The sequence below is a fragment of the Pseudopodoces humilis genome, chromosome 6 (genome assembly GCF_049639895.1).
Source record: "Pseudopodoces humilis isolate 2021_Gansu_Grassland_sample_001 chromosome 6, ASM4963989v1, whole genome shotgun sequence".
Taxonomy (NCBI): Eukaryota; Metazoa; Chordata; class Aves; order Passeriformes; family Paridae; genus Pseudopodoces; species Pseudopodoces humilis.
This window is the reverse complement of record NC_142205.1, coordinates 15146542-15170766: the sequence shown is the minus strand read 5'-3', so window position 1 is coordinate 15170766 and position 24225 is coordinate 15146542. Positions and strand designations below refer to the sequence as shown.

The following is a 24225-nucleotide window of genomic DNA, read 5'->3' as shown; positions in this document are numbered from 1 at the left end:
GTAAAGAATTTCTTCAGTATATCTGATTTGGATTTCTCCACTTTAACTTTTACAGATGAGCAAAGCAAATAGAATATATTCTTTTCATTCCAGCGCATAGTTTTTAAGCCAGATAACTCAAATGTGCAATAGATTTAAAAAAAATAAAATAGCTACTTATTTAAAAACAGATGATTCATGTTTTTGTGTCACAAGTTAAATTTTCAACAGATTTACATCAGGTTTTCAGTTCTGACTATTGATATAACCTTTGTCTAATTTATCATCAAACATGCAAATGTTTTGTAATTCTTTGGGTGAAAGACTATTTACATAAAACTTTATCACAGAAAATTATATAACAGAAAATTAACTCTGAATTTTAAGCTACCACATAGATGCTCTTAAACCTCCCCAAAAAGATCTTCCCAGCTATGCTGATAATCTGTTTATTGTGATAATAGTATTCTTTTTTGGTTCCAAGATTTAATTACTTACATGTTTAAAATCAGAGGTATTTAACTTTACAATGAGAATGCTAAAAATGACATTGACTTAATTTTTGACAGAAAATTTAGAAAAGGTTTATTATTAATGCAGAAAACAGTTACAACTATGCATCTAGCTCTTGTACCTAAAGGTGAGGCCTCTCTCATGTTGAAATAAGCAAGGGACTGATCTTAGAAATTGCTAGTAACTTCCTCCATAAAAAGAAAAGGGTATCAATATTTTATTGCTGGACATTATTATTGAAGACCCATAATAGCAAAACCAGGTTGTCCTTTATCAGTTGATGGAAGAATTATTGCCATTCATTAGACAGTATGGGGATGGAAGCAGTGAATACATAGATAGAAGAGTGCACAAAACAAGCTAATTTATTCCTTTCAAACAGACAACTTTTCCTGGAACACCTTTCAGTATGCTTATAAATAGCAGTGTTTTTCTTCTCAGAGATAAATAAATAGCAGACAGATTTTTACTAGAGCTTTTTACCTGTTTTGAACTTGAACATATTTACTGCATCATAGCTTCAGTAAGGATGGAAAAGTACTGTTTCAATTCATGTATCAATTCATTAAGTGTCCTTTAAATGTTTTATTTTATGCAGCTGGAATGATGTTGCATCTTGTGTTGGCATGCTGTGCCAATACTTTATCCTACCCTGGAACTGAGGCTAGTCTGGTCCTGTCAGCTGAGCTTCCAGTTAGCCTTTGGAGTGTCTTGTGTGTCCTAGAACACATTGTGCTTAAACTGCATGCCTGGGCTGAACTAAACTTCTGAAAGGAAACACTAAATCTAGACACTCATATATTTCCCACCTTTCTCTGCTTCTTCCAGTTGTTTTCTGAGGTCTGTAGTTGTCTGTAGGGTAATGATGGCAGCAGTAGCTGATTAAGCTTGGACACACTCAGTGGATTCCCCTTGCTCCACCTTTTCTGGGGCTCAACTCAAAATATTACTGTTGTCTAATACATGTTTTAAATTCAGTGTAAAGGTACTGATTAGTACACAGCAGCTAAATATAGTCATTCTTGAGGGGAATAACAGGAGTCTCACAGGGTCATCTCAGGAATTTCTCAGGAGTAGGTGAAACTCTTCTTATTTAACATGTTAATCAATAGAAAAAATATGATATAGCAGAAAAGATAAGCAATGGCCACAAGAGTAGATGTTTTGTTCAAGAGGAGTTACTACAACTAGAATTAAAAATCAAGTAGTCTTGTGAATACAGATGTGAAAACAGAAGTGAGCTGTGCAAGCTTGTACTTTCTAAGAAATGCCCTGTATCACATATTGAAATGAGCCCTGCCTAGCTCAAGCTTCTCTGTAGTAAGACATCAGGATAGGAAGTCCCACCAAGCTGCCAGTTTAGATCTGGAAATTGTGAAATCGTGTTCACTTGGCATCATGCTCAGCAGCAGTTGGTGGATAGCAAGCTGATGTGTGGCTGTATTATTTTTCTCAGTATTTACATTTCTGGACTTAGTGGAGTCAGTGATCCTTCTCACTCCTGTATGGCCATTTAAAATTCTACTGTAACAGCTAATTCAAGACTAAAACTTCAAGACTAAAATAACTGTGAATCATCTACATAAAAATTAATTGAACAGGACATAAAATATACATTAGTTAATTGTTATCTAATAAAACTAAACCTGTTCTCTTTTAGGAGCAGATCAAAAAAGACCTTGGGGTTTGTATAGCTGCTTGAGACTGCAGCTACAGAATCTGGGACTTCAACCATGCTGTTCCTACAGCTTTGATTTATCAGCTGCAGCAAAATTACTTTTGCATTGTCACCCTGACTTTTACAAGGAAATTTATGTACACCCAGGCATTCTAAACACCGTGGTCATTGGAGAACATTTCTATACAGAAAACCTTTTATTTGTTGTATCAGGAAGAAATATTTCCCTAAATTTAAATAATGTATTCTCTTTTTGAAATAGTTATCTGTAAATTAATTTTGTAGGGTCAGTTTTAGAGAACAAGGAGACCAAATTATAAAAGAGAGATTCCTTCATCACTGTTGAAAGCCCAGCATGCTGCCTTCCTTTATGTTTTTAAATGTCTTATTTTAATTTCAAGCTGGGATCTAAATTAAATTTTTTCACAAAACTCTATTGTACCTCATACAAAGAAGTACATTTGATGTAGTGCATTAGGTTATTTCCAGTTGGTTGTTAAGCCTGACTCTTCCTTGTTTTTTAAATCTCTTATCTCAAAAATATAACATATTTATTCTGAAGTTTTAGGAACTTCAGTTTTCTTCTTTATAATTCTGTACTTTTTTTCCTTCTCTGTTCTTCTTAGTTCCCAATTTATCAGTCTCTTTGACTTTGATCACAATATTAAATAACCTTTATTTTTACCTTTGGTCTTTGAAATTTGAGCTGCTTTCTCATATAGCTTTAGGTTTTTTTAATACCATTATTCTAATCTAGTTGTTCATTTTAAGGATGAGGGATTTGGGGGCAGGACTATGTTTAAGATTGGTGTGTCCTTGGTGATTCCTTGTTCAGTGTTTGATCCTTTCTTGTGCTCTGGTCACTTGTTAAGAGGTAGTTGGCACTACAGCTATTTAGGAATTGCTGAGACTTAAACGAAAAGATCTTGTTTTGCTTCTTGCATGCTGCAATTTATAAGTAGCCTTTGATCTAAATGTATAAACAGTGGGATTAACATGATAAAAATTACTTTTTTTTTTTCTTTCTGATTCCTGCATAATGTGTATGGGAATCTGGAAGGAAGTAGCTATGTGTTCTAAAGACTATTTACCCCACTTCAGGATCTCTGTTCCTGGTGTCTCACTGTGTCCTAGGTACTGCGAAGTACCTAAGATCTTCAGGGTTCAGTAGTTGGTTAAGATATTGGCTAATTAATTACACTAATCCATACTAGATGCAGTGCTGTGCCAGGAACCTTTATTTCTAGTTACATTTGTTTAATGTATTTTACATGCTTTCTAAAAGCAATGATACCCTCTGGGGTTGCTATTTTTCAGGAGAATTTATGGATGGGCAGAATGTGTTATTAATATGGGGATAAAATTCTGTTAAAATTAGAATGGCAGAGTTCATGTAAGTGGGGGAAAAGTATTTAAAATCTGATTTGGCTATGTGCAATCCTTTTCTGGGCCTACTTTACACAGTGGTGAAAAGAAAATGCATCTTGTGTTTTTTCCCTTTATTGCATTTATAGCAGTTTGTACATTACATGTCTTTGAAATAAATGTTTACCACCTCTCTTCATATGATAACCCTTATAGGCACACATGACTTACCTAAATGGAAAAGGGTGTATTGTGGTTAGTTTTTGCCATGTGAACACTAAGTTCTGATGTACTAAGTTTTGGAATGTCTGATTCTTCCTTTCCCTTTTCAAAATACTGAAATGCATACTTTAAAGGCAGCTGAAAAGATGTAATCATATCAGTTTCACCACTAGAGGATGAATAGAAGCACAGGCAAATAATCTGGAGCGTGTATGGGCAGTGTGTAGTATGATGCGTGTCAGGCTGCAGGGCCAGCCCTGGTAAGAGTGCAGCTTCAGCATGGCATTATAATCCGGTCTGTCAGTCATGGAACAGCCTGGGTTGGAAGGGAACTGAAAAATAATCTACAGTTCCAACACTTCTGCCATGGCCAGAAGTGACCTTTTAGTAGATCAGCTTGCTCTGAGCGCTATCCAGGCCTTGGGATGGACTTCCAGGGATGGGACATCCACAACTTCCTTGGCAACCTCTGCCAGGGCCTCACCACCCTCACAGTAAAGAATTTTTTCCTAGTATCTAATCTAAACCTACTTTCTTTCAGTCTGAAGCCATTCCCCTTGTCCTGTCACTATGTGCCTTTGCAAAAAGCCCCTTTCCATCTTTTCTGTTGGCTCCCATCAGGTGCTGGAAGTCCACAATTAGGTCACCCTGAAGCTTTCTCCTTTCCAGGCTGAACAATCCCAATTCTCTCAGCCTTTCCTCATAGGAGAGGTGTTCCATCCTGATTATCTTGGTGGCCAGCTCTGGACTCACCCCAGAGCTGGATGCAGCACTGCAGGTGGGGTCTCACTGGAGTGGAGCAGAGGGGCAGAATCTCCTCCCTCACCCTGGTGCTCTCAGTGCTTTGGATGCAGCCCAGGACACGTTTGGCTGTGAGCACACGTTGCCAGCTCATGCCCAGCCTCTCATCCACCAGAACCCTCAAGTCCTTCTCAACAGAGCTGGTTTTCATCTGTTCATCCCCAGCCTGTGTTGACACCTGGGGTTGCCCCTACCCAGATGCAGCACCTTGCACTTGGTCTTACTCCACCTCTTGAGACTCCCACGGGTCCACTTCTTGAGCTTGTCCAGGTCCTTCTGGATGACATCCCACCCTTCTGGTGTGGCAACCTCAGCACTCAGTCATCTTCAAATTTGCTGAGAGTGCACTCAATTCCTTCATCTGTGTCATCAATGATGATAATAAATAACACTGGTCCCAATATGGACCCCTGAGGAGAAGCACTTGTCGCTGATATCCATCCAGATTTCATGCACAATATGTCATCAGCACTATGCGTGGTATGTGCTGACAAGAGACTGGTCAAGGACATAAATATATCTGAATTAGTGCTACATGTCAGGTTTTTAACACTTAGGATCATAAACACTGAGAAAGTAAGCTTCTTAATCACGTCCTTGTGGAGGTAGCTGAAGACTATTTAAACTGTCATTGGTCTGTCATTCTGGCTCTCATTTAACCCTGTTTTATAATGGCAAGGGTTATTGAAGCTATGCCGTGTCCTAATATAAAAAACATTATTTGATATGCTTATCATATATATTTAGTGGAATACATGGAAAACTGAGTTGAAATGGCTTATATCAGTGTTACTAAGCATTGTCACATTGGAGAATGAAAAGAGATCACTTTTTCTTTACTCCTTATTATGCTGAAGCAGAATAGAATGATTTCCTCCTGCTAGTACCTGCGCTGTCTGTAACTGATCGCTAGCACTGGTGGTTTGTCACTGTTTTGCCAACTTCAGAAATATAGTGATATACTTTGCCTTTGTCCTTAAGAGTGTGAGCAAGTGTGGATCCAGGGATGTAGCTTCACTTGTTTTGTAGTTCACCACGTCATCCAAGAAGTGGCAATGCATGGTACAGGAAAATCTCCTCACCGCTTTAAAAAAACCAAATGTACATATACAACATCAAATAAGCTCACAATAAATGATGAAACATTACTGTACATATTTTGTATTCTGGAATTTAATTGGTATTTAGGACTGATTACCAGTGGTTGTTTTGGATATCCTGAAGCCTTTTTTGTCCTTGTCCATGAGGGTGAGAAATGAAATGAATTTTTGAATTATTTTGAGTTTACTGTTGAAGCTGCTTTAAAGTGCCCTGTCTGCCTTGTTTGCAACTCTGACAGTTGATGAGAGGGATGAGGATGAAGAGCAGCAGCCACAGTCATCCCTCTCCCTCCTAACAGCCTTGAACAGCTGTGGCAGCAGAGATAACAGATTAGAAGGGAGACCACTGAGAATAGGGAAAATAAGCAGAGGGGAAAAATAGGTACCAGCCTGTCACCCAGACTCAGAAATTAGTGGAAGAAAAATAGGTATTATTACAGCATTTTAAGAGGAAATTTAAAGCCCAAAATGTCTCTTCTCAATTTAATCCTGTTGGCTGGTGAGCTAACATATACCAAGCAGGTAATAAACGTCTGGAGGATTAGCTTGAGACATGCTTTAATGTTAGGCCTGAGTTAAGGTCCTTGCTGCCCACTTGAGAGTATCCCTCTGTACAGGCCTCCCTGGGACCTGAAAAACTGAAGATGAGATCCGTGTTTGTCATGCATTGCTGACCAATGATGTGTTGTGACAGTGTAGAAGTATGATATGTGGGAAGTAGAAGATAAAACTATTTTGAAATTCTATGTGGAAGTCTGAAAACTCAGTGATTATTTCCGAGTCACTAATGGTCATGATAGAGAATGTAGATCAGTAAGTGCTTGACTGCATTTTCATCCATTTGTGACAGCATCAAGTGGAATCTTATAACTAGGTTTTTCAGACAATACTGTGCTCTGGTCATTTGGGCAGTATTTTGTGAATTCAGATTCACAGAAGAATGTACTTCACTCATTGGCCTGTTATTTACACAAATTCAAGAAATTAGGGTTAGGCTTTACCTATGTCCTTTTTTTCTGATTTAAATTTATTGTACTAAAATATTTCCTTTTTCTACCCCCCCCCCATATATATGCCGTTCGTTCTATTTTGAAAGCTCATGCTTCCTCTGTCCCTTCCCCAGCCCATACTGACAGATGAATTTATGTACTTAAAGATGTACCTTTTTATAATGTGCATGAAATCTCATTCTTCTTGAATTCTGTGTGCTCTTTCTTTCCTTCTCCTGGAGGATTTTTTCTTTCCTTTTTGCTTCATTTTTTCAGACTTGCCAGTATTTCCAAACCTCTATTCTAAAATTAGGGATATTATTGTACTGTAGTAACATTGCTGTTGGCCTGTAGTCAGTCAGAGATGATGGAAACTGGTGACAGAAAGTCAAATATTTTTTTTGTCCAGCTTAATCCTTGTGTGTTCTTCTGAACATTTCTATTTGTTGTTTCCCAAAACCAGTCGGTAGAACCCCACACAATATTAAAGGTGCTGAAGAAAATGCACCCTTTGGGTTTGGAGGGCTCACAAATTATTTTCGTGGTTATTGACAGGTGTAACAAGCAATAACAGTGTCTTAACAGATTTTCTTAGTAGCTCTATCTTCTAAAAAGACTTCTTTGGACTACCTAAATTGTGATGGTGTTATGTTTTAGGTTTTACCTTGTTTTTCAATACTACAGTTTCAGGAAGGTAGTTTTTAATAAGCTAAAAAACGTGATGCTTCCTGAAGCAAGCTGTGTGTCATCTCTGGAAACAGGACACCAGAGTAGAAAAAAAGGCTGCCTTGTCTGGGAGGCAAGTCATGGACTTTGTCTCTAGTTAGATTGCTTTTGTGTTACAGTGCTTACAGTTTTGATAACTGTGCTGATACATCCTGCTGTTCCCTTTTAAGATGGCAGTGTGAAAGACTGGTAGGAACCATCTAGCTAAGGTGTAACAGTTGTCTTCAAACATTTTTTCTTCTTTCTGCTGAACCCACTATACAGCAATTTGGATATCTAGGATCTGTAGAAAATGAAATGTACCTTGCTAATAGCTTGAAAGGACAGATAGGTATATTAATTTTAGTAACTGGAAGAGCTGGTTCTTTTTGAATCACAGAAGGAACGCACAGACTTGAACAGGAAGAATGATTATTTTATTAATGTATTAGAAGAGGTGATAGTAAGTCACAGGTCCCTTCTGCTGCTGGGAACTGGGAATTGTGTCAGCACTGGACAGACCAGGTCACAACCTACTGCAGAAATCCTGTCCATGATGTGGTTCCCAGAATTTTCCCCACCCCTTAAATCCAGTTAAATAATTTGTAGAAAGTGTTATCTAATCCAAGAATTAATAAATGATAGAATCTCAGAATGAGTAGATATCTTTGTATGGAAATAAATGTTTCTTTGGAGCTGACAGATTTTGGTTTTTTTTAATCCAGATATAAAGGAGAGGTTCACCAATTACGTGCTGCTACTAATTGTATGTCTAAGAAACATGGAACAGTTCTCATGGAATCCAGGTGAGTAAACTAGAAAAATTCCTATGCTAACAAGAGCTGTATCTCTTACTTCTTCCCTCAATCTGAAGGATAAGTGTAATCAACACATTTAATTAACAAACCTTAATTTTGTCAAATACCTTAGATTCTCATTTTTCTATTTCTGGTATTCTTTTAAGAATGACTCTGTTCTTTCTGCTAGAAATAGATATTGTTATGCTATAAACATGTATGGTTTTCTTACAAGCAGCGTCTGGAATGATTTTCTTCCCAGCCCTTTCCTTTCCTTGGAGTATACACTGTGAATGAAGGATCCCCTAGAAAGGGGCTAGTGAGATTGAAATGTGATAACGATTACATTAAAAAATACAATTCTTAATCTAATGCTGATTATACTTATACTTAATGACATATTTAATAAATATTGTGTAAAATACTGATTTTATTAAAACATTATTTTAATAATTTTGACCCCTGATCTGTGTGATGTATTTTGCCTGGATCTTACCAGTCTACCTAAATTTTACTTTAAGTATCTAAAACTTCAGATGCTGTGTCTGTTTTATACACACTGAACACATAGTATCTAGTACTTACAAAAGTTATCTTCCTACTAGAGGTAAAGGTTTACAAAGTGAAGAGTTTAGAGCCTGATTCTAACTGTGGTGTGATTGTACAGTACTGATAAGCTTTTAGGACAGCAATGGAATAAGCAAGAATTTGCACAGTGCATGCACAGTGATGATGTAAATTTACAGATTATTCAAACTCATCAGGATTTTTCATTGTTGAATAGAATTTTTATAATTCTTTTTGTATGCTGGCATTAAATTAAATTGCCTAACTTCTTCTTCACAACCTTCAGATCACCTCTGGGTGTTATTCCCAGATGTTTGCATGGTGGTTGCTTCAGAAATTGCAGTGGATATTGTGAAACATGCCTTCATAACAAAATTCAATGACATCACAGCAGATGTAAGTATCTTGTTTGGAATGCTGGGTGCTATTTTAAATTGTATTTGGTTTTGCTAATATTGTTTAAAATATTAATTTTTTTTCCAGTGCAGAAAACATAAAAATTGTTGTTTTCATATATTTGGTATCACTTGGGAAAGCTTGCTGATTTCCTAATACAATATACTTTTGAGGATCTTTTTAATATGTAACTAATACCTCTGTTTCTAAATTAGTAGTTCCAGATCCATAAATTATTGCAAGTGTTGTGTAACAGCTCATGTAATGGCTACAATTCATATTACTAGCAGATCATTTTGTGAAGAGATCATTAGTTAAATTGAAAGAAGGTTACTTGTTTTGCAGTCTAGGCAGAGCTTGCAGCCTTTCCTAACAAACTGGATTGTAGGTTAAAATTCAGGCTTTTGGAGAAACGGAGCTCGTTAGGCTGCTTTAACTCTATTCTTGCATGTGTGTTAAAAGTGGAATTGAAATCAGAGGTATTTTTTCCCACTGTCCCTAGAGCACTAATATGAAATAGGTTATGTTAGTTTCCTACTCCTGAAATTTCTTAGGCTGCATATATTACCCAGTCCTTATTTTAAAGCCGTAGATGTGGTTGCTTCTTGTGTGTTCCTGTGCAGAATCATACATGGGCCACTGGTGTTCCACACTGTGTGAATTCAAACATGCTTGATAAATTTGTGAATATATGAGTTAGTGTCTTTTCACTATTAAAACCACTTTTCAGGAAATGAGATCAGAACTTGTGAAGTGCTTTCTTTTTCAGCATCTCTAAAGTAACTACATTGGGAGGGTGTAGAAACAAGTGTAATAGATGCGCTTAATAAGCTCCCTTATGCCAGAGGCATTTATGCATGCCCTACTTTTGTACAGAGAGTGTGGAAAAGAGCAGTAATGAAGTCATGGTAGCCAAAAATGTAGTATGCTTCAGAGTGCTAAAACAGCTGGAGGATGGAGGTAGTCACTGGCAATTTTGCTAGGTTTATTTAATAAACTTTGTGGGGTGTGTGTATGAAGTTCTAAAGATTTATGGTTGCTAGGTCAGACTTTTTTCAGAATTATTAACACCTACAGTGCAAGTTGTCCTGCCACTTATCCCTAAAGTAGATGCTTTTCTTTCTTAATATGCTGAACTGTTTTAAAAAGAAGCAAAAACTTACTTCATCTTCACATGCAATTTGCTTAGTGTATAAGAAAGCTCTCTCATTTGTTTAATTTGTTCCCAGGGCTAGGTTTCCTGTAGCTTAAAAGCAGTTATGAACTGTGGGAAGAAAAAAATAAATATGATTAATATGATTTCTGTTATTTTGTGTTTCTTATGACCCTGAAATTCAGTAACTTCATAAAGTCTCATTCAATTCCTAAAGCACAGCGTAATGTTGTTTGTTAGTTGTATATATATTTATATATGCAAATTACTTTATTGCAGAAATAGAGGCTTATCTCTTGAAGAGTACAGTTAGATCTAGAAAAACTGGCTTTGACTCTTTCAGCAAATGCATAATTTTGTAATACTTTATGGAAATATTTTATTAATATCTGTGTTGCTTTTATAAAGTGTGACAATAAATTAGTCACACATCTGATGTGCTGGATTTTTTCCAGGTCTACAGTGAATACAGAGCCAGTCTTGCATTTGACCTTGTTAGCAGTCGACAGAAAAATGTAAGCCTGAAAATAAAATGCACTTTCCTGTATTAACTAACACAATTGTTACAGGGGGGATATTGGAACAAACACTTAAAGAAATACATGCAGTACTGTTACACTTACTGCTTTCTTTAATAAGTGATAACAGGAATATTTATGATTTATATTATTTTGTTGTTGTTGTCCGGTCAGTTTGAGCTTTATTTAATATACTGCTGAGTAGTCTCTTCCAAATACACTTATAATAAGGGGACAGTTATGACAACTTTACATCTTTGACATACATGGGGAGTAAGTAAGCTTAACAAGGTAATTTTAGATTACTGTTCTTTTCATGATATTTTAACTGTATTGGGTTACACAGTATTCATTAAGAGTTTGTTTCTTTACAGACAGAGTGCACAGATGTTTAGAGTTGTTTGCACTATGCATGTTACTGTCATGGCATGGGTATTTATAGAACACACAGACCACTTGTTCTTAATTAGTATAATTTTTGGAAAGCTGTTTACTGCATACCTTTTGTGGATGAGGACTCGTTAGGTTTTACTTGTTAGCATTCCACATGGCTTTAGATGTGTGCTCTAAATATTAAATGAACTTTATTACTATGATTTCTGTAGTTTTCTTGGGCCATTGTGAGGAATGCAGTAGTTAAAGCTCATAGAGAAGCTAGACACCATCAGCTACAAATAGTAATAATTTCTTAATAATAAAACCACCAGTTTAGTAGTTTTGAAAACTCCATCACTTTTCCTAAGGATTACCTGTGAGAAATAAAATAACATCACTTAGGCACTAACTTTGTTGTGATGTTCAATACTGCAGGCAAGCTGTCAAGCAAAGTACTTGTGTTTTGAATTCAAATGTAAAAACATTTTCAAAATAATTTCAACACAGTTATATTAAGGCTAATTATAGATGTTTGTAGAACGATTTAAAATTGCTAGTGTGGTGGATAATTGTTCTTTTATCCCTGTAACAGTTTTTTCTGTAAAGTATTTGAGGATCAGTCAAATTAATACAAAAAGGTCTCTAAGCTGGTAATAATGTACAGATGAAGTATCATAGCGCCTTTGGATTCTGTGTCCTAATTGCTCTCAATTTAGAGATTTGTATTATACTCCAGTTGCTCATGATTTAGAGCACTGGAGCTAATCTTTCTGGTCATGGTAGTATTACATTTTTGTCTGAGAGTGCAGCTATCTCCATGTGAATTCCAAAATGTGAACAGGTACACTTTATACCAGTATAGTGTTTGTTAACAGAGCCGTATTCTTATCTGAAGGGTGTGCCAAGCTAAAATAACTTTGCAAAAGTAGTTCATTATGCTTCCTCTTCTTTTCCTAGGCATATACAGATTATAGTGATTCAGTTTCCAGAAGAATGGGTTTCATTCCTCTTCCACTGGCTGTTCTGGTAAGTTGTATCATTCCTATCAGTTTTCTGTCAATAAGATCTCACTTTGAGAATGTGTCCCTCTGAGATAGCTGGCTGGATGTTTTGAGGATAAAACTATCATCTGAAGTAACTGAAATGATGCTGAAAGGTTGAGATAACTCTTAGTATAACCTATATCATACTACTTGTGGCTTCACAAATACATTATTGTTTCTCAGCCTTGCTTAGAAAATCAAATATATATTAATTTTGTGGAATTTGTAAGAACTTGAATTGTACCAGTGGAATTAAACTACATCTGTGTTTACTAAGCATATATTCCTTCTGGCAGTTATCCTATTCATTCATTTGGAATAGTCAAAGCAGCTGGTTGCCAGAAGGTTAGCAGTTTATTTAGGTTTTTCATAGGAGTCCTTGTGGCTGTCACTGTAATGGCATGCTTAATGACTCAATATTCTTTTATATGGGGCACTGAGCTCCTGAGCTGTTGCCGAGTGCATCCCTCTGAAATAGTTGACTTTGTAATACATACATGTTGCTGTAAAATTAATTTCTTCATTAATGGAACTGTGTCCACATGCTTTCCTGATTTAATTATTGCAGAATGTTTTCTCTAAATAGCTGCTCTGACTTTCCCCATACACACATGTAGACAAACAGTACTTACTATGCTGAGGATCTGTACATGCTTTGTCAGCAAATATGCTAATTCACAATGTTCCTGGAAGGATATCAATATGAATTAACTTAAATATAATGTTCTCCTGTAGAGAAGGGGAAAAATACTATGCACAGGATTTGCTTAAACTGCTGAAATAAAACTGAAATTTCAGGATCCATTTGTTAGTCAAACTTGGGAGTCATGTGCCTTGTCCACAAAGCAATTTTGTAATCATAAGGTTAGTATAGTGTGTAACACTGATTCTGTTTTTCATTGCATCTCTTTACATTTTCCTCAAAATTAGTTAACTCTTCTTCTAGCCTTTGAGTTTTGGAGGTTTTTTTCCACTTCTTATTTTACTTGCAAGTCAGTGTTAAGAAAACATTGTCAGATTCTGGTTTTGACAAAGTTGCAACTAAGTACTTGTATAATACTTATTCAAATCAAAATCTGGAGTAGTTAGTACTGCCAAGGGGAACGTTAGACTAAATTTCTGCTAATGTAAATGTTTCTGCTTTTTCTTAAATTTACCAAATAAGAAATGTCTGTTATAATGTTCTGTCAATAACTGTGTGCTAAGTTTTAACTTTTATTCTTCAAACAGCTCATCAGAGTCGTTACAAGCTCAATAAAAGTACAAGGAGTCTTAGCTTATGTTTGTGTTGTGCTGTTCTACTGTGGGTAAGTAAATTCACACAATTGAAAAGCATTCACTATTATTTGATTACATATGTGAAAGAAGTTTCTGTTGATAATTCTGGATGTAAGAATAAACACAGTTTATATTGAGTAGAACATAAATGTAAAACCCTTATGTTCATAATCTGAAATTGAGAGTGCAGATTTGTCCCAAAGTACTGTGTGAAAAGGGAAATTGAATTCCAATGAGTGAAGTTTTCTGTAAAATGACCAAAAGATTCAATAAGCAAACAAAAAGAAGCAGTTCAAGTGCTCTGAGCAGACCATTAATTTTTCTCTCAGGTAGTTAAATGCAAGGTTCACTTGAGTTTGGGAAACTGGTGTTAAAAAAAAAAAAAAAAATAAATGCAAGGCTCACCTTTCCTGGGAAGGGTGGGGTCAATAAGTAATCGTAATTAAGAAATACAATGTTCTATGGAAATTTGTTTTCCATAGCCAATGATGTGCAAGTATCCCTTCATTATCTTTTCACTGCCAAGTCAATTTATACTTGCCTTACCTTTAACTTCTCACCAGTTGTTAGGTACTTTCTGAGACTGCATAACTGTGCTTTACATCCAATTTAGTTTGCCTGTCTTGAGACACTTGCTGTGTAATATCTGTGGATGGCCACTTTCCAGGAAAGCTGTATGCTACATGTCATTGTTGTCTTTCAAAATTGATCATAAGCAATTAAGTGTTTTAAGTTGCTGATGGAAGAGGAACCTGCCTGCAGTATTGTGGGAGTACTTCTTCCAGTGTCCTACTAAGTTGTTTTAAGTGAAGGCAGCAAGGCTTGAGAAAGGTAAGACTTCTAAGGCTGAGGCAGTGATTCAGCAGGAAGAGAGGAGACCATGCTGGAAGAGAGATCTCTTACTGTTTTACAATAGCTTGTGAAAAGAACAGGATTACTACACATTCTTTATTAATAGGTGGACTCTTACCTCTAATGTGACCCTGATCTGCAAAAAACAGAGTTCGATAAGATGTGTTCTGTCTACATCAATGTAGGGACACACCTGTTTAGTGTCAGATAACTAAGACTTTGAAATACTGCATATAGGCCAAATAGTAAAATTTTAGCCACATCCCTCTGCACCATACATTGATTTTTCCCCAGCATACTATACTTCATGCTATGCCCATGTTCTCCCTAAAGCCAGCTTTGTGTAATTAAAAGCACTATGCCAAGCTCTGGTATACCACGGTCGCACTTTAATCCTGCTCAGTGGTTTTTCCTTTTTCTCAATATATGTGATATTTCCCTGCTTCTACCATTCCACTGCTGCAGCCCAGGATTTTTCACTGTCTCTGTGGCTTGGAGAATGGAGGGCAGAAAGAAGTAACGTGATTAACATAAAGTGTTAAATGGTGCTCTTTAAAGACATAGCTCACAAAAGTAAATACATTTTGGTCTATTTTGCCCTTATTAAAAAGTGAGAACAAATTTTTACTTTTCCTGTGATCTCAGACTTGGAGCTAGGTCACCTTGCATCTTTCAAGTAATTTTTGTTCTGAACATAAATTTCAGCTTTTCCTCAGACGTGAGAATATATATAGAATACAAACTTAATAGCACAGATATGTGAGAAAACCTGAAGCAGTTAACTGGGCAAAGAATTGAGCCTATACTATGGATTTATGAGTTTTGTGTTGTTTATTAACAACTCTAGTTAAATTTTAATTGTAGTTAGAGTCTTGCCAAAAAAACCCTTGAGTTTTCTATTCCTAGAATTTTGAATAACTGCAAGTTTACATTGTTGTTAGAGATTTGAGCCTGGGGTAGGCTGGCACAAAAGACTAAAGGAGAATTTCTAGAAATGCTTGTATAATGTCCATGAGAAGCTGGAACTGATACAGGGAAGTGGTGATTTATGGCCTTTTACACTTCTGATCTTATTAAATCAGAGTCAAACTATGCTGTGAAAACCTACTCTCACAGAAAAAAAAAGTTACATAAGAAGCATAAGAAAAACACCTCTAAAACATTAAAAATTAAGGAGAGCTTCTCAGTTCTCTGAAATAAAATCTGTCCCTACAATATAATAAAATTGAAGAGAAGCACAGCTTTCAACCTGTATAAAATGATATCTTTGTGGTTGCTTGGATACTAAAATGTCACTTTCTTCTGAGTACTGAAAGTGGTGTGCTTTGCTCATTCTTCCATTTCTCTATTGAAACAGAATAAACATAACTGATTTTTTCCCTTGGAAGTATAGTGTCGTTTGTTTTTCTGTTTGACAGGTTCTGATTACATTTACACAGAGAGATAGGGGAGCTGCTGCTGGAGTGTGCTTGGGTCACTTTATCATTAAAGAGTTAGACTTGCTCCACAGATCTGTGAATGTTCAAGTTGTCTTTTTAGTCTGTTAATGATGTACATGACAAACTGACTTTTCAGAGTGGAGAATGAATTCAGAGTCTGCATTTGGTTCACTCTTGTTACATAGCTTGATTTGCATAGAGAATATTTCATTCATCCTGCAGAGAACAGATCACTCTCTCCTTGTCATTCTGCAATGAGCCTTCGCTCCCTGGAGTGGACATTGCTCTACGAGTCATGTTGCTAGTAATGAAAATTAAATTTTGCAAAACTCAGTTGAATGGTAAAAAAGCACTTGATTGTAGGTGAGGCTTTCCTTTTCTTCAGATGAGCAGACAGGTGTAAAAGGGATTCAGTGATCTGCTGAAGTTCGTGCTGCAGTTTAGTCATAGTAGAAACAGAATCTGCTATCATCTGGACTGCACTATGATGGTAATGCAGTGCTGCCTCTTCAGATTTGTTGAGTTTTGCGGACTGTCTTCTGTGACGTGAAAAAGGACTTATTATGATTAGCCTGTAGTTTGTAAAAGCTAGATATTGGACTTGGCAGTGCTGCGTTAATGGTTGGACTCAATGATCTTGGAAGTCTGCTCCAACCTTAGTGATTCCATGGTTCTGTATTTGCTGTCCTGTGGTTCCAAGTTCAAGTAGAGATCCTTGGCTGGACACACTTAATTTGGGTGCATTTATTTTGTACTTGCAATGTTGAGGGCACTTTTTAATTCTGTGTTTAAATATTCGATGTCTTAAATGGCTGCTTAACTGTCCTTATAGTTCTTACTTAAATAATAAAACTTGACAATTTTCTCTAGATGCTTTCTGTGGGAAAAAGAAAATTAAGCATTGAATCTGAAACAAATTGTTCAGAAAAGGAAATTACCTTTTGATCTTGATATTGAAAGGATTTAATTTGTTAGCTGATCCTTCTAAGACAGCACTTACAAATATGAATATATGAATAATTTAAGTATTAATAATATGCAATTATTTTAATACACTAATGCAAATATGTAAACAATTTTTTTTTTCAGGTTAATATCTCTCAAAGTCCTTAACAGCATTGTATTGCTGGGGAAATCATGCCAATATGTAAAGGAAGCAAAAATGGAGGAGAAATTATTCAATCCTATCCTGACTGCCACCCCAGGGAAGCCAGCTGGCAAACAGCAAGGCACATATAAATCTACCCAAGGTAAGGCTAGCTGCCTGGTTTGTTTTCAGTGAAAATTTTTCGGACTAAATTTGATATTAAACCAGATGTCAATGTTTGCTGCACAAACCCTGTTGCTGAACTCTAATTGTGCCATAGCACAGCTGTGAACACAAGTCTGTAAATGTAAAAGAATTAATTGCTTTTAGGTCATGCATCTTCTTTTGGTAATAATTTCATATCTCTTATAAGATCTCACTGGGATATGTGGAGGTGATAGAAACAATGGAATAGAAGCATACTTTTATTTTAAAATCATAATTCTAGAATGGTTTGGGTTGGAAGGAACCTTTAAAGACCATCCAGTCCAACGCCCTCTGCCATGTCACTGCACAAATCAGTGAATATACACATCATCTGTGACAGTTCTTAAGTTTAGTAGAGAAGGAATCTGTATTTCTCATGGAAATCAAAGTAAAATGTGGTAGGCTTATGCATTGGTATAATTAATTGTAGTTGTCATGAACACATAATGAAAAGCTTTATGAAATCCAACTAGGAGTTTCAGTGGGTCCCTACCCCATTTCCAGTCTATGCAGCACAATTTCCTCTTACAGGTCGTCAGCATCATTGGTTAATTTATAATGGGAATATGGCATGATTGTATTTGTGTGACACATTATAGAAGGAAACAGAAACCTTCATTGTTCCTGTCAACTGAATTGGATTGCATCTTCCTGTGGGAAAAGCTCAATGAGAGCTTTAGAAAATTTAACAGTGGGGCTTTTATTGTGTTTATTCTGTGGCTTGCCAACAACTTGAACAGCTTGAAATGCAAGGTGCTCGTTAGTCGTCAGAGTGTCTCGCCAGCAAGGGGAGAGTTAAGAATCTGTCAGTGTTTGGCATAAACCTCTATGTCTCGTATGTGTGAATTCACATCAGGCAGAAACTTGGTGCTAATGTTTACTTCTAAATTCATACAACTGCTTTACTTTCATCATGAAGAAATGTGACATGAATTGTTCTGAATTCATATTTGCATAAAATTTTGCATTTCATTAGCGGACTATAATGATGATAATGTTCAATTAGACATTCTATTAATACTTTTGGATATGGAACTTAGTAAATTGTACTTAGTTATATTGAGCCTTTAACTTACCGTATATAAATCCTGAAGACTATTTTGAGCTGAAGTAGCAGGGATGCTTATCTTCTCCAGTGGAAAGATTTTGAGCAAAAAGTAGCAACCAAAAAGCTTTTATGGATTTTATTCAGAGTATTTCTAGTTTCCATTGCTAATGGCATTGCTCAATTTTACAGTTTTTTGGGGATTTGATATTTTTTTAACACCTCTTTATTTACTAGGAATCTTGATTATGTGAAATGATGATTTTACCTTCCCCCAGCTTTTGCATTATTACTGCTGGGCTCTACAGTATTAGTTAATCTCTGTGCCCCACTTACCAGGTTTTTACAATACGGTCTCTCAACCCATCTCTGATTAGGATGAGGGTAAGGGAATTAATCAGTCTGGTCTCCTTTCTACCAGCTTATGGTTTAAGTCAGTTAATTTTCTAAAGAGTTTCCACCTTGTCCACAAAAACAGTTAAAATCTTGAAGAATAAGATTCTAAATTTGCTCTTGAAGGATCAAAGCTCTAATTACTGGTAGTAATTTAAAGACTGAGCAGCTACATCTAGAAGCTGCTGGGTTAGGAAATACTTAGGTTTGTAACCAAGTTCTAGAATTAAACTTAGTTGTCTCCTTTCTTCATGCAAGTTTAGTACCTTTAACTTGCATAACACTGTAGAGGGTAACCCATGTACCTCCAAATAGTAGATGTCATACTGTGGACAGATGCTCTGCAAAAGTAAGTTTTTGTAACAATTTGGATAGTGCTACCATTCTGACAGGTAACATTTCCTTGGGCTGGTCTGCAGTACTCTCCACATTAGTCAGATTTTTTCAGATTCCCTTAGAAACTCAGTCTTTACTGAGGAGGAGATAATTTTTTTTCTTACCTTTTTTTCATATCTCTTTGTTGTTTGCTCGTACGTTTTAATTCTTTAAACATTTTAACAAAACGTGGAAAAAATACATGGATATTACTTACCAATATGCTAGGTTAATGAAGCCAGTGTTCAGTTCCACTGAAGTAAAAGACAGGAATAAAAATAGATATCTTTAATAGCACTGCTTTAGGAGCCAGTGCTATTAAAGTGCATAGCAGTGCATGAGTCATTTATTAGCTATCCTTGGAGAAGGCAGGTTTATTGTACTTATGTAGAGGATTAGGCACATCTAGTTCCTGCCACAGAGATTCTTTTTGTTCATTTCAGTAATAAACATTTGTGTGTTTCACATAAGGACTGTCAGAAATCTTTTTGCTTAAGCCAACAAAAATAAGCATATATGTTCTAATTTCTGCTGCTTATGCTCTTGCTGATTATTTAAACTTCCGTCGAATTTGTATTTTCTTTCTATTTATTTTATATATATTTTCTAAATCAGAAAAGGAAATATCTTACAGTAAATCTAAGAAGAGGTAGTGGCTTCCAGAAAGCATTTTTCTGTTGCTTCTGCTGACTTCATGCAGCACACTTTTTCAGGATACCTTTGGATGAATCTGGATGTTGCACATTGTATCAATATGTCTGTGTTAAATTCATTATTATCTTTGTAATTGTCTTCTGTTCCAGCAGGAATTTCCACGGATGAAAACGGTTCTACATCAGTTACCAATCAACCGGTGCATCAGAAGGAGAATATGCCATCTTTACTTGTTACAAGCAATTCTGATCAATTTCTGACAACTCCTGATGGAGAAGAAAAAGATATAAGCCAAGACAGTTCAGAATTAAAACACAGGTCTGCAAAGAAAGACTTGCTGGAGATAGACAGGTTTACTATTTGTGGAAACAGAATTGACTAAGAATTTATTTTTTTTAAAATCAATGTGCTAAGGATACTGAGCTGTTGGGACAGCAGATGCTACCAGAATGGACAGTTGCCAAAAGGCACATAAATATTTATTTAAAAACTTAAATTATTAATGGCAAAAAAAATTATTAATTTCTTTCTACAAGTAACTTGGTTTGGTATCTGGTCAGGTCAAGTAAGTGGTCTTTTACTTGCCTCTTGGAAAATGTGGTGGATCGTGAGTCTCTAGCCTGGTGGCATAGCTGCAGTATCGCTTTTCTGGAAAACGGACTGGAAAAAAGCATAACCCTGTTCTGCGTTACGGAACCATGCTTCCAGAACACTGTTTTTCCTGAAGGTTCCTCCAGTGTAAGGATATTCCTGGAAATTTATGGCGACTTGACCGGAAGCTTGCCTATCCAGTTACCATGTTTCATTAAACAACTGCAAGCAGAATTCAAAACTTGTGCTTATATCAACAAACACATAAAGCATTGGTACATAAAACAGTAAGTCAAGATAGCTATTCTTGTCAACAAAAATCTTTTCAAGATGTATCTTGAAAATCTTGTAATCAGAATAAAATTTTGCCTTTAAGTGAAAGACTTACTGCTTAGTATTTTATCTGAATACTAAACACCAAGGAAAGATCACAGTAATGAAGGTTCTGCTTAACTGGGCAAATATGAAGCATATTCATTTCATGTGTTGTGTGTCCTGCAAGGCAAATTATTTAGAATTTTTTTTTTTTTTTAAAGCTGAGGATTTTTTGTTGCTGTAGGAAAAAATATTAAAGGGGCACTTCTAATGTCAAGAAATGGCAGTGTTAATTGCAGCAAACAAGTGTTGTGTTGGAACTGTGTGTATGGCATTAACACAGCAGTAAAGAACCTTGCACTGCATTTTGCATTTAACTCTTAGAAGAATGACATCTGTGTATTAACTTGCCTGAGAACATGCCTATAGAAGCTCACACTGACAATCAAATCATAATTATCCATTTAATGTAATTGATTGGTTGTAGTCAAACTTAAGTAGATGGACTAGATCTATAAAGAGCATTTAAGCATTACAATGCATCTTAATTTCTGGTGTGAGATGCAGAGTTGAGAGGGTTGACAAAAGTAGTTTTGGAATCCTCAGACCAAGAATGGATTAAATTCGAGCTCAAAACATAGGCTGGAGAGTTTTATCAGAAGAGACCCCGTAGTTAATGATAAATTCTTCATACGTTGTTAAAACACAGCATTAGCTTCCAAAATGCCTTTCAGACATTCAAGTAAGCACCAATTTTACTTTCCAAGGGAAGGTATCATAAAAGTACTTTAGTGCTGAACAAATGAAGACAATTTGCTCTTTGTTAATTTCTTAATTTGTCAGAATGGGAAAGCCAAAGTTTATTTGCTGTATGAGCATGTGAAAGATTTATGTACCTGCTAATCCCTGAAACTTGCAGGACTACAGTAATATAGCAGATGGAGGCAGCTGGACAGAGTTACATGTCTGAGCAGACTTGGTAATGAGAGAACTCTGCTGTACAGTTTAGAGTTGTCTGCTCTGGTGGGAACTCCTTGCTGTGCTCTTTCAGCCTCTCCTCTCCCATAAGAATAGTGGGACTAATGGCCAAAATCTGTGGTTATGTTCAGGGATGAAAGTAAAGAGGACTTGTGCTATGGAAAAATTTGAAAATCTTTAATTTTTGATGTATTTTATACTAATTGGAGATGTTCACACATTGAAATTAAGATTATCTGTCAATTTGGTGTATCTTATTTTATAATTATTTAGCAGTTGCTAAAGAAAGCTTGAAATTGCTTTCATTTTTTTTCTGTTGAATGACATTCTGTATCAATTTTATAAGTGCATCTTGTGTGAAACTCAATAAAATTCAATTTTGTAATATTTGTTTAAAAAAGGAAAAGTACAGCGTTGACATTTCTTTTTTAGTATTCAGAGTTAGTGATCGTGCAAAGTATTTAATGTATTAAATTCCAGTTTCCATAGTGGAGGATTCTTGCGAATGTGGGACATGAATGGGTGTAAGAACTGGGTTATCAATAGCTATATACAGATATATTTCTGTAGCAGTTGGTTGTTGCCACTTGTAGAAAGAAGATATTGATGCCAGCCTATTATTAATTTGGTTTTTAGGGGCACACACCATGTGAATGAAAAAACACTGTGTCTCAGGAGAGTTGTAATTTCTGTAGTCTCTTACTACAATTGGATTTACACCTACACAGCAAAGCCAAGTGTGAACGCAGGATCAGCACAGGCTGAGTCCTTGCTGAGCACAGTGGTGGCAGGGGAAGGGGAATGGCTCACAGCCTGAGTCCTCCTGGGCCTTTGTTCTGGCCCTTGGATTGTGGTGCCTGGGTCTAAGGCAGTCGAGCTGGGCTTTGGGGTACAGCTGGTACATCCCTGCGTGCTGCAGAGGTGTGACTGCATTGCCCTGGGATCACCATAATGCCCTGGTGTACTCAAGGTACCGTGCACAGGGCATGGCAAACACAGCGCTTCCCCTTAAACTCCCCAAGTCTGGTAGGGGCCCAGCTGGGCTTTCCTTCCTTTTGCTTCAAGCTCTCTGATTGGTCTCATCTTTTTGTTCATGATTTATAGGGATTCCTTGCATATCTAGTAGTGTATCTTTAATGAAAAGTCACAGTTGCTTCTCTGACCCTGGGTGGTCCTCTCAGAACTCTAGAGGTGGCTGAGGGGGAACAAACCAAGAACAAAACAAGAAAAAACAGCAACACCAAATTTCTTGTCAATAGATACAGCTGTTCATTTGGGTTTTCTTGAAAAGCTTTTCTTAATAGTGATAGATACAAGAGCATCAGAGATTAAGTAGTGAATAAATTAAGTTCTTCAATTGATAAATCCCTCCAAAAATAAAATCTAGGCAAGCAGTGATATTTCAGCTAAAGTCACAGTTGCCAAATTAATTCCAAAAGCACACGTTGAATACAGTGTATATTCATAAGTAGTGTTATTCATTATGGGAGCATTAAGAAACAACTGGTTTTGACAGGATTATTTAATTTATCTTTTGAAGCTTTTCAGATGTTCATCAGCCAAGCAGATTTTCCCCTCAAGCACAGTAGTTTTACAATCATAAGCACACTGCTAATTTACTCTATTAATTTAAAGTGAGTTCATGGAAACTTTTCAACTTTGTCTTAATTTTTGTGGTGCAAAATTTTTAGTAGTCTAATAATTTGTTCCAAAGTCTGTTTCTGTGACTCAGCATAACTGATGAGGTCACTGTTGTTAAAGCCAGTATTTGCCCAGTTGTGGCTGATGTGCCGGCTCAGCTGTTGGGCTGGAGACGTGAAGCCTCTCGGTGGTGGTGAGCAAGGATGGATGCAACTTAATTATAGCACAAATGTAATCAGACTCTGAAGCTCCTGAAGCACTGGAACATTTTGTCTTACAAACTGGGCTCCTCCATTGTGAGTAAACTAGGAGTTGTACCAACTCAGTCTTGGGGTGTCATAGCTTCAGGATGCTCTTCACAAATGTTAAACAAAATTTGATTTTAAAACTTCTTCAGGATAAATGCTCTTTCTTGGAAAGTTGGACTGTCTTAACTTTGCTGACTGCAGGGAAGCAAATAGCTTTGTGTAAATACTGAGCAGCTGTCGGGGGGAGCTGCAGTTGGGACCACCTTTATCTCAAGGAAATTTTCCTGTATATAATGGTATAAAGCGTTCAAACTGTGAAGGTTGTCAGAAAATATGATACATATTTTGGATAAATGATACACGTGATGTTTCATTTCTGTAAATATTTTTCTTAGTAACTTTGATCAGCCATACCTACCAAGCCTGAGTCTAGTTAGGCTTTTTTTAGGCCATCGGTATACCCTGATTTAGAAAAGCACTGCCAGCAGAGTTGTAAAAGATCATAAATATATAACACCAAAGAACATTCATTAGTAAACTCACAGTTACAGTAACAGAAAAATCCAAAATTGCAATAGGTTTTAAAAAAATTCTCAATTTTGACCAAAACACCATATTTGTGATGAAATAAACTCAGATTTTAAAATGTGCCCTTGTTGTAATTCTGCTGCCCACCTGTGCCTCACAGCTGCAGCTTTAGGCTGTGTCGTCTGTCATTGCTTCCATTCATCACCACTGCCTAGGAGTGATGCTATCAAGCAGAGCTGAGGTTCATTCTCAGCTGGAGGCAGCTCTGTCTGAGAGATGAAGTGCAAGGAAGTATTGAGCACTGGGGGGAGAGGGAGAGAGAGGAGTCAATTTTTGTGTGTACAAAGATGTGGGTTGCAGCAGCACTCCCTTGGATTCTAGTTTTTTTAGGCT

General features: G+C 36.5%; 1 protein-coding gene across 4 annotated transcripts in view; it reads left to right on the top strand.

Moving 5' to 3' along the window:
* The window catches only part of TAPT1 (transmembrane anterior posterior transformation 1), a 49527-nt gene extending 29024 nt beyond the window's left edge, over positions 1-20503 (top strand). For 3 of the 4 annotated variants that reach the window (XM_005517819.3, XM_088056815.1, XM_088056817.1), the window contains 7 exons: positions 8078-8158; positions 9003-9112; positions 10721-10780; positions 12116-12184; positions 13432-13508; positions 16860-17020; positions 19684-20503. In XM_005517819.3, coding sequence (XP_005517876.2) covers positions 8078-8158; positions 9003-9112; positions 10721-10780; positions 12116-12184; positions 13432-13508; positions 16860-17020; positions 19684-19913 — 788 coding nt within the window. In that variant the 3' untranslated portion in view covers positions 19914-20503. Of the gene's footprint in view, positions 1-8077; positions 8159-9002; positions 9113-10720; positions 10781-12115; positions 12185-13431; positions 13509-16859; positions 17021-19680 lie in introns of all 4 variants that reach the window. The other variant, XM_088056816.1, reaches the window with a different exon arrangement.
* Positions 20504-24225: the final 3722 nt, after the last annotated feature.